At 40.4% G+C, this 10,844-nt stretch overlaps 2 protein-coding genes across 3 annotated transcripts in view; one reads left to right on the forward strand and one right to left on the reverse strand.

Moving 5' to 3' along the window:
* Positions 1 to 89: 89 nt before the first annotated feature.
* On the reverse strand, positions 90 to 7,368 carry LOC112462608 (protein disulfide-isomerase). Of its 2 annotated transcripts, XM_025028491.1 has the most exons (12): positions 6,928 to 7,368; positions 5,042 to 5,373; positions 4,734 to 4,871; positions 4,404 to 4,634; positions 3,949 to 4,320; positions 3,740 to 3,868; positions 3,569 to 3,655; positions 1,787 to 1,990; positions 1,232 to 1,705; positions 807 to 1,148; positions 440 to 722; positions 90 to 358 (listed from the first exon to the last, which is right to left on the reverse strand). In XM_025028491.1, the coding sequence occupies exons 1-12, from the start codon at positions 7,076 to 7,078 to the stop codon at positions 105 to 107; spliced, it is 2,997 nt and encodes a 998-aa protein (XP_024884259.1). In that variant the 5' UTR covers positions 7,079 to 7,368; the 3' UTR covers positions 90 to 104. The 2 variants fall into 2 exon arrangements, with proteins under 2 accessions (XP_024884259.1, XP_024884258.1); XM_025028490.1 differs by lacking the exons at positions 90 to 358; positions 440 to 722; positions 807 to 1,148; positions 1,232 to 1,705; positions 1,787 to 1,990 and adding an exon at positions 2,954 to 3,414 and having other exon boundaries at positions 6,928 to 7,351.
* Positions 7,369 to 7,510: 142 nt separating this feature from the next.
* LOC112462609 (methyltransferase-like protein 22) overlaps positions 7,511 to 10,844 on the forward strand; it is a 3,799-nt gene continuing 465 nt past the window's right edge. Inside the window, exons 1-7 of the mRNA XM_025028493.1 lie at positions 7,511 to 7,741; positions 7,940 to 8,394; positions 9,638 to 9,704; positions 9,786 to 9,917; positions 9,979 to 10,164; positions 10,236 to 10,403; positions 10,489 to 10,821. Of these exons, the coding sequence (XP_024884261.1) occupies positions 8,305 to 8,394; positions 9,638 to 9,704; positions 9,786 to 9,917; positions 9,979 to 10,164; positions 10,236 to 10,403; positions 10,489 to 10,787 (942 nt within the window). The 5' untranslated portion in view covers positions 7,511 to 7,741; positions 7,940 to 8,304 and the 3' untranslated portion in view covers positions 10,788 to 10,821. The remainder of the gene's footprint in view (positions 7,742 to 7,939; positions 8,395 to 9,637; positions 9,705 to 9,785; positions 9,918 to 9,978; positions 10,165 to 10,235; positions 10,404 to 10,488; positions 10,822 to 10,844) is intronic.

Genomic DNA, 10,844 nt, shown 5'->3' on the forward strand with positions numbered 1-10,844 from the left:
TTCTGCAGAATTCCGGTCTATTCCTCCACGAAAAGTGGATATCAATTGGACAATACAAACACAGTGGTTACTATAGTAACAGAGAATATATCATAGTGTGAAACTTAGCCATCGGTCCTCACTAAGACCGGCACTTCGGGATTTAGACCTTGATAGAGAATAAACATTGTCTTATACGCTTGCGCGTACTCCGCGCTCGCAGGCTCGATGTTAGATTTTACGGTGGGTATCACGTCGCGTAAAACAATTTGGGTCAATGTATTCAGGTACTTGGTGCGCTGCAATTTTTGTATAGCTTCGTATAGCGACAATAATTGCTTCTTGTTACAGTACTTTATGTTATATGCTTTAGAAAAATCTACAACAAAATTGAGATTAATTGAGTGAAATTAAATCAAGATTTAAAGCTAGTCAACATACGTGTAAAATGTGAAATTACTTTTAAAGTGCTCCATACAGGAAATATTCCAAACGCCGTTCGACATCCATTCTCTTGATAAGGAAAAATCACAGGATGGGTTTTTTATAATCGGTTCTGCAATATTCTTAATATCATGCTGTTTGAACGAGGCTTCCAGCTCGGTGGAAGTGATGATTTTCATGTCATTGGATTGGATCGAATCTAAATCTTCGCTAAAAATGCTACTAAATGCAGTTATCGATTTTGCTGCCTTATTAAGCAAATGAGAATCTTCTAACATATGATCTTGCATAGCTATATTCTGCAACAGATGAAATAAATATAAGGAGTGGATCTTGCATAATTTCAAGAGCACGCCCCTTCTCCCTGCATTTACATTACTTACCATCGCTTCAAATTCTTTTAGAAAAGTATCGACCGATTTCTTGTATCTAGTTTCTTTAGTGTCGTTCAAATTATCTCCTTCAGTTTTTAAAAACGCGTGGTAAGTTCTCAGTACCTTAACAACATCATTCGGCACATTAAAATGCTGGAGCGCTTCCACTACATCTATTGCTACAATCTGTTCTTGAACGGATTGACGCGAATTATTCCCATGCAATGGACAATCGTTTTTAATCTTCTCAGGAGAAGAAATTGAAGCGCTCTCGGTAGATTGTCGTGTCATTTTGTGTATCAAGTCGCTTAATTCAGCAGCTGATGCTTCAGGTGACAGAGACTTTCTCGACTGAAATATAAACGCGCGAAAAAAACCATGTTACATTCAAAGTTTTTCAATATTTTATCGTACCATATATTATTGCTACGTACATTTTGTGAGATATCATTAGAATTACTATCGCCAACTTGTGATTTATTTGTCGAGCTTATCTTTTTAACGTTCAATTTATTTTCCAGTATAAAATTTTTTCCTTTCTTTGACTTTCCTGTAACTTTTGCAGACGATACCTTTGACTGCATTTTATTAAGTGCGTTACTCTGCTTTGTACCGCCGACAGATTTTCTCGTCACGACGGAAGTTACTTTGTCGTTTTGAGGTGCACTTGATTTTTTACACTCGGGGCTTTTCGCGATATTTACGTTTTTCGTTGTAATATTGTTCTTCGATACTTTCCTACGATCGCTAGTCGACGCAGGATTGGATAAATAAATACTTTCAACCGTGTCCTTCCTTGAGACTTTCTTCTTTGACGCTACGTTAAACTTCAATTTTTCCCGCAACTCTTGCGCCAGAATGATCGCTCTACCTATCCCCGCGGCGATCTCCTCAGCTTCATCTTCATTCTATTAATTGACGATAAATAAAACAAATTTATGCATAGGCAAAACATAAATTATAAGCAAAAACACAAATATGAATCATACTTTTTTACAGTTACAGATGCTTCCGTCGGTTTGTTTCTCAACGACGGTTTTCACCTGCCACGGCTTTAAAACGAATGCTGCTTCGTCACAGTCTCGTCTCAATATTTCCTTCACTTCCTCCGTGATTAGCAAAGTGTTATGTAACAGTTCGTACAAACCTGACAAGTTCAATGTACGGTCCATTACTTCCGTATGTCTGCGATCCTAGTAAAAGAAATGCAAACAAAATGTTATAGAAAAATGAGAAATTAATGAAATGGAGAAAAGACATTTGCCCGTGCCACTCAAAGCGTTAATTACGCAAGTAATGTAGTTATTGCCTCAGGCAACAAGATAGCCATAAGTACCTGTTTATGATGTGAGATATAATGGCTGTGTAACCCTCACATCATTTTTGTGCAAACACATTATAATTGATTGCCGGATACAAGCTGAACACGCGAGCTTGAACACTTGATAATTCACACGTATAGAAAAAATATTAAAAACTATATTTATATATACAGCATATATATATATATATATATATATATATATATATATGTATAGTGTACAGCATACATTTACGTATAGTAATGGTGATAAAAAATAGACATAAGCCAGAATAGAATATATATAATCTTCATATATTAAGAATAATGTATATATATATAATAAAGACTTAATTATACATACATACATACATATATATATATATATATGTATAAATTTTTACTTTTCTTTCTTTTTTCACAATATGTGCCTCATCGCTAATTTCCTAGAGTTTCAGTCAATTAAAACTAGGAGAACATTGAAACGGCTGCCTATCCTAACTATATATATATATATCTAAAACCATCACCCGTTGTGATAGTTTTAAATGCTGTAAATTGGAAATGTGTTTATAAACCACTAGCTCTCACAGAGCGCTCGAAGACTTGCTTCCGCTTGCGCATCGCAAGGAGCAACAAATCGTTTAGACATCTGTCGACAAAATAATAGCTTTTATAAAAAAATAAAGAGTGATTTCGAGACGTTCTTAGATTAATAATTTACCCTCCCGTTCCACGTTCAATATTGTGGAGTGATAAAAGCGCGAAACTATGAACGATAAAGCGCCGCAGTTTTCAAAGGGCAGAAAGTCACATCAAGTCGACATGCACGTAACACAAATGGCATAATCATATAGAAATATTCATATATTCGTATTATTATCGCGCATTAAATGCCTCAAGTACATTGCAAACTTTTATGATTCTCCGTTTACGTAATTTGCATGCGGCCATCAGGATAAAATAATTCTATATATCACGAAGGTACGCCATTTGATATCAGCTGATATCAGCTGTGACAATAACCCTATGGAAAAGTGCGAACGCAAATTCTTAATTACAAATTGTACACCGCGACATTTACCTAAACTTAATTCCTAAAATGTGTGTGAGGATGCACCATCGAGTTCTCTTTTTTTTATCTTTATAAGAAATTAAATAATTCTGTAAAGCGGGAAATTGTGGAATTCATTGACTGGATGCAGGAAATATAACAGACGAGTCAATGTTGATTTTACTTGTTCTTATAATAATGATTATGTGCGTTTACAACTCGTCCTTCCTTGGCACGTCATCATCCTCATCCTCTTCCCGAGCCTGTAACGAAATAAATAATACAGCATAGTTGCAATATAAGATTATATTCATATCATTAAAAAAAATCTAAAAGATATTACTGCAATTTACTATCTTTCAGTCCAAAGTGTTTGTATTATCCTTTTTTGCGCTTAAAAACAATCGCTTAACATACCTCTTCTGCAGCTTCGCCGTACGACCCACCGCTTTCAATGAATTGGGAAAGACCTTCGAGTGTCCTCTCACCGTTATATTCCACACCCTAGAGCAAAATTGAAATGAGCGCATTTTAAACATACTGTAAATATGGTAATATAAATTGGATGAACGTAAAAAAGGTTCGTACTTCATTCGTCCCCTTCTTGTAGAGTATGAGCGTGGGGAAGTTGCTGATCTTTATGTCCTCCAACTCGTTAGCAGTGGCATCCATCTTCGCGATGACCAACTTGTCGTTGTCCTTGTATTTTTCGCCGAGCTGAAATTATGTTCGATTAACGAAACTGCTTTCGTTTACCTATGTCATTAGGAATAAATTCCAACGAAAAGGAAACGTACCTTCTCGTAAATGGGCGCTAACTGCTGACAATGACCACACCAAGGTGCGTAGAATTCAACGAAAACATCCTTTTCCTTATCATGGGCAATTTCGTGGAAGTTGGTGCCGACAAGAACCTTCACCGGGCTCTTATCCCAGTCCTCTGGCAAGTCTTGCGTAAGCAGGTGTCTCTTCAATTGGCCCTCCATGAAAGCGGTAACAAATGCTAGGACATTCTCGGTGGTCAACTCTGGATTTTCGGGCTTGTACTTAGCCATGTCTTGTTCGAGCTTGATAAGCCGCATAGCGGGCACATCCTCTCTCTTCAAACCGAAGAATTCCAGGATACGTTCGTGATCGGTCTCATCACAATCGATTGTCACAAACAGGACCTGCGCATGGAACATTTTAAAGCATTATATCCATTCCTTTCTGAAATGATGCAGCAAGATAAGTGACGCCTAAACTTCCGTACCTCGCCACGGTATTTCTTCGCCGGCTCGTGAATACCTTCGACGTATTTCTCAAAGTGACCGGCCTCTTTACTGAGGAACACCAACAAGTGGCTCTTGATGTCTCCGCTGAAGATCTTCTGTGCCGTGTCCTGGTTGAATTCAACAACCAGAGGTAACGAATGTACGGAGATAAAGTTCTGCAAGGCTACGGGCGTAAGCTCTCCATCAAAGACAGCTTTACCTTCATCAAACTATAAAGAATAGAGATTAATTAAATTTGAAATCGCGCTTCCAAAAGAGATATTAATTTGATCCATAATTGTTCCCGTTCTTATACTATACAGACGTACCTTCTTAAACAGCACGATCTTTCCATCTTCAATTCCGTGTTCGCTAAAGACTTCGTCGGCGCTTGTAATACCAAACACATGATCGTCCACCGTGCTGCCAACTTCCAAGAACACCTTGGCGGCATCACTTTCCACATCCTAATAAAGTCGTTACATATTTATATAAACAGATAAGCTGTTGCAACAAGATTACTTCTGGTTATTACAATAGGTTTAAAATACAAGAGATCCAGAGGTAGTAAACAAAAAATGATAGATTATCCCACATAAGTCAAGGGAATGTAAAGAGGATGATTTTGATTTCGTACCTTAAAGAATCCAACAATGGTGACTTTATGCGCGTCGATGAACGCCTTGGCTTCATCAACCGTGGGCAGGTCTTTGGCAGGCGGGCCAGTCTTCTTGAGCAGCCAATTTACAATCTCGTCGGCCTGACGACCACCGGTATAGTCGACCTGGGCTCCTTTACGGTAAAACTTGAGAGTGGGATATCCCCTCACTAGGTGTTTCTCAGTGAGTTCCGTCTCGATTGTCGCATCTATCTTGCCCAGTTTGATCGGCGAGTTAGCCTCCTCCAATTTCTTTGCCGCCTTAGCGTACTCGGGCGCCAATGCTTTGCAGTGTCCGCACCAAGGAGCATCTACAACGAGGAAATATAATGTAATTTATCGCAGCTCGATACTACTACTCGCTAGCACGATAAGATAATCATCTCTTAGCAAAAACGTGATCGACTGTAATACTTTTGTCTCTTTCACGACTGAATTCTTTAGTAATCTTTCAAATTTACAATTTTTGATTAATCTACAGCTAGATCTATAAGGCATTGCAATTTTAGCAAAAACGTGATCGACTGTAATACTTTTGTCTCTTTCACGACTGAACTCTTTAGTAATCTTTCAAATTTACAATTTTTGATTAACCTACAGCTAGATCTATAAGGCATTGCAATTTTGTATCAGAAAATAAAATTTACTGAGCTCTATGGAGTCGGAGCCATTTAATTTGATACAAAAAAAAATTAGGAAAAAGGAGGAACGTCAGAAAACCGTAATGCGGTATTTCAAAAATTCAAATACTTAACATTTGAGATATTTAGAAAATTTATTCAGTAACGTCAGAGTATTAAGATACCATATGGTCGCTCATGCGTCTCAAAGTCGACAGATAGGCGGCAGATAGCGATCTAAAATTGATAATCGACGTATCGAATTTCGATTCCGATAAAAGAAGAACGTGATTAATTCTGTCCTCTAATCCGTACACGTCGACTACAATCTGTATCATTTATGGATGCTGCGCCGACGTCGTCATCGTCATTATCATCATCCTAGAGTCATGACGTGACGCTACGCTCGATCCCGCAATCACCGGGGCGATTGCAGTTTACACGACGCGTATAACGGTAAAAAAAATACGCCAAGAAGCGAGAGCGGTCTTATCTTCGCAGCTGCACTCCTCTGCACTTTCTGCCCAACCACGAGCGAGACGAACGCGTGGAAAGAGGAGGAGGCCCATAGAAAAATTAGAGAAAGATGTAAGAATGTAAGAAACAATTCGAGAAGATCGCGTGTGGGCGGCCGAAGGTCGAAATAAATAGATATCAATACATAGACGAACGTCTCGGACGCTCCGAAAAAAAAAAGAAAGGACGTCCAAATATGGATCTTCTCCGGACGCTTTTTGCACCTTTTTTCCGTGGCCGTCGCACGTCCGGCGCACAGATTCCTTCATTATTCAGAGAAAGAGAGTAGCGGAGGAAGGGAGGGAGGGGATTCACGGAAAAAAAACCCGACGGAATGTGTCTCGGCCGGGCGATCGCCGAAAAGTCACGACCCCGGACCCCAGCGTGCCCAACCGGCCTCCCGTTATCGTCCTCTCTCCCTCTCGAGGATGCTCGGAGTGATGACGTGTAACGGAGCCTCGCATCTGGCGAAGCCGGCGAACGAGCGGGCGCGCGCCCGCGACAAAACGGAGCCCTCCGAACGGAGTCCCACCCACGGGTCGCGACCCACGAAACCCTTTCCTCGGTCTTCGAGGGTCGTCGGGTCGCGTCGCGGCCGGGTACAGAGAGTGCAGGCGCGAGGGTGCAGCTCTCCAGAAGAGCAACAGATACACACGCAGGGTCACCGAGACGGGGAGGACTCGCGCTCCGCAGGAGCGGAAAAAGGGAAACGGAGCGGTGTATACTCACAGAACTCGAGGAGCACGTAGTCGTTGTCCTGGACGACGCTCTCGAAGTTGTCCTTGGTGACCACGAGGACCCCGTCCTCGGTCTCGACCTTGGCGAGGGAGGTCGCGGCCAGGCAGAGTGCCGCCAAACAGAATCCACCGACGAATCTCATGCTGATCGGGATATACCTCACTCTCTCTCTCTCTCTTTTTTTATCCCCGTCTATCTCTGGATCTCTTTTTCCTCTTTTCCCTTGGCGTTCCCTGCGGGTTGAAAGCGCGGCCTACCTCGGCTAGGACGAAGACGTCGACGGGACGAGGACGGGAGAAGCGGGAAGACACACACACCGTCCACGAGGAGTACGCGCGATGAATGAGCGGACGCGACGCTGCGTCGGCGGGCTTGTAGGCTCGCGTTGGCTCGCGGACCTCATACGCGTGGCATCGTCCTCATCGTGGGGATCGCTGATTGGCTGGACTCCTCCGGCCGCGGCCACCCGCGCGTCCATCGTCCGCCGTCGCCGTCTCCGGCGCGACCGGCGGGACGGTGCGTTACCCACCGTCGCGCTGCCGTCGCTGATGCCGAAGCCTTCGGCTGCTTCCTGGTTATATTCGGTGGAAAGATAAAAGCTCGCGTGGAATCGCGAGGCGACACGCGGCGTCGACGGATCTAGGATTGGCCCGTCATCGGGTTTCGCTCGCGGAGTTGATTGACGTGTTCCTCGAATTCGATCGCGGTCATCGCCGCGAATTACCGTTCGATGATCAGGCTGATCAGCGCGAAAGTATACTCGACCTTGACGGATTGACGTTTGAGCGGGATAAAGAGCCGGGGGGTTCGATTTTTATAATATATTACAGAAATAACGCTCGCGTAAATATGTAGTATTAAACTACGGAAATACCATTTATGTTCCAATGCACAATTATTTTATACATATTTTTGATTCAATATAAACAATTTTGTACAACAGATTTTTTTCAATGTATAACAGTTTTTCATCCTGGCGACTTTTTCTACCTTTTTGTTCTAGATACCTATATAACAATTCGTATTGGACATATAATCTTACGAAACACGTCGATGTTGTTACATTTTTATCCACACGGCGACTACGGCGAGTCGCGCGACTTTGCCGATTGTGCTTGGTTGTCAAAAGTCACGTGGCGTTATTGGAGTCGCAATGGCGACGTGCAGTGAGGCGATTTAACGATGCGATCGAGAACAGGAGCAAGTCCCAGGAGAGACGAACGAGCACGGTGACGGAGTCACCGCGAGATTTGTCGACGTCACAGAGATCAGCGGATTAAATTCAAATGACTTCGATCTCAATTCGGCCAGATTGAGAGTTCATAACCGCAACCTCTGTGCGGTTGAACTGGTTGAAGTAATGGCAAAATGACAAGCACAGCTGACGAGAATGCCGCGAAGAGAGCGCGCACCAAGAGGAAACGGCGCGACGATTATCCGCTCGAAACAAGAGCCAAGGTGTAACGATTAAGCCGCTCTCAATAGATCCATAGAAAAGCGCGATTAGTATTTTTTATTTATTTTTATATTTTATATAATTCAAAAGTACACATTGAGATTCAAACGTTACGTATTTTTGAAATGAGAGTAATTAATTCGGACGACCAAATCTATTGAGATTTCGAGAGCATCTGCTGCAAATTTTGTCGATAGATTGTCAGCAGAAATAATACAGAATCTGCTAGGTAGTAGAATATAATGACAGATTGGCTGTAGAAACTGGACAGAATCTGCCGTTTCGTAACCATTTTTTTAATGTTTACGAAATGACGGATTCTGTTCGGTTCCTACCGACAATCTGCTGTCAGATTATATTGGCGGACTCTGTCGGCAAAACACAAGTTTAATGCAAACATATGATGATATATACTGGATCAGTTATCAGTTTTAATATTTGAGTTAAATCTGCTGCCAATCTGTCATGTGGGCAATTTGCTTATTAGATAAGTATGAGAAAAGTGCAACGATAAAGGCATCAATGCATCAAAATTTAAATTGCCTTTCAAAATTTTATTTTTGTATGAATATTTGTTATTATCATGACCATAAAATGCATATTCTTCTTGAATCTCTGAATAATAGCATTTATACAATCAAGGAATTTATACAATCAAAGAATTATTACAAATTTTTTAGCAGTTTTTTAAACGACATAATTGTATGCCGTTTGTATATACTTAAATTATTAAGTCTGAAGATTCAACGTAGATTACTCAATACAGTAATAATACAGGGCAACGCGATGGCACAGGGATTATGGATTATGTAATTGTCGTGTTAAGACACAAATTCCCGAAATAAATGCAGTCACGAGGCTGTAATATTGGTCGGTCGCGACGAGCTTCATTATCGTTTGACGGGCGTCGTGGTACGAAGTTGATCCTTGATTTATTTACGCGAGTTAATTTTCGACGCGCGACTCGAGACGTTACGTAGTGTTTTATCGAGTCTTTATTATTAATATATATATATATATATATATAAATATATGATTAAAAACGAATTAGCATGTTACAAGTGAAATGTAATGAGCTTTACATCATTATAACTTGTATAATATATATTAAATATTATAATAAATAAAAAACTGTACAATAATTTATGTTAATAACCCGTAAAATACGGATCATTAATAATTACATAATACTAAACATATCAGTTTAAAAAGAATACGTTTATTAATAATATCTTTTTATCTAAGATGCATAAAGTAACGTCGGAGATATACACGGAAAACGATCGTATCTCTGAGAAGCTTGGCAGTGGCAGTAAGTCGTGTTTAGCGAATAATATTTTGGACTTGCAGGTAACGTTTAATGCATATCTTAACGTACAGCAATTGGTTTTAGATGCGGTAACTAAATTCGTTTTTAAATGTCCGTCTTATATGATCGAGGCAGAATTTACAGCCGGGACGCTAAATTACGACAGTGACGATGACCTAGATGTAGATAGAGACAGAGAAGGAGTAATTCTAATAGGTATAGAATTAATTATCATGTATACTTGTATATACATATATTCAGTGAATTGCATTTACAGAGCATAGCGTATCTACAGAGCTCAGTTTGGTCGGATTACAAGTGTGGAGAGCCTCTCTCTTGTTAGCCGACTACATCCTGTCGCATCCAGACTCGTTTAGAAATCAAATAATTCTAGAATTAGGATCTGGAGTCGGTCTGACCAGCATCGTGGCGAGTTACCTAGCTAAAGAAGTCATTTGCACCGGTAATGCAAATACTCAAAGCCCTCCCGTCCCCCCGTTGAGAACTTCAATCTTATTTATCCGAATATTCCAGACATCAACGTGGGTGGTATATTGAATCTGATTGAACGAAATTTTCTGAGGAATCATACGTACGTTAGATCGAATTATCGCATCGAGGAAGTAAATTTTTTAAACTTACAATGGTCGAAAAAGTTGGAAGAGAGATTGCAAAGCGCAAATGTTGTATTGGCTGCGGACGGTAAACTTAGTAATTCTATATTTTAACAAGTGTAAAATAGAGATGAGAAACAATCGTATTATTGTTATTCTTTTTGGATTTGTAGTGATCTACGATGACAAAATCACAGACGGTTTTGTCCGCACATTGATGAAACTTCTACACACGAAGAAGAAAAAAACAATTTACGTCGCTCTTGAGAAAAGATATGTCTTTACTGTCGCCGACTTGGACACCACTGCCCCGATGTACGAAGAATTTTTACGTTGCGTAGAAAAGTACAAAATGAATTGGTCTGTGGATTATATAAATATAGATTTTCCACGCTACTTCAAATATGATAGAGTCAAACATTTGGTTTTAATGAAGATACAAAACAATGCAAGATCTGTTGCATATGCATAGCAAATAGTTTTTTAATTAGATATGCGAATAATACATTACGATAACACGTAACATATT

This window comes from Temnothorax curvispinosus, unplaced genomic scaffold (assembly GCF_003070985.1).
Source record: "Temnothorax curvispinosus isolate PA1 unplaced genomic scaffold, ASM307098v1 QBEX01012569.1, whole genome shotgun sequence".
Taxonomy (NCBI): Eukaryota; Metazoa; Arthropoda; class Insecta; order Hymenoptera; family Formicidae; genus Temnothorax; species Temnothorax curvispinosus.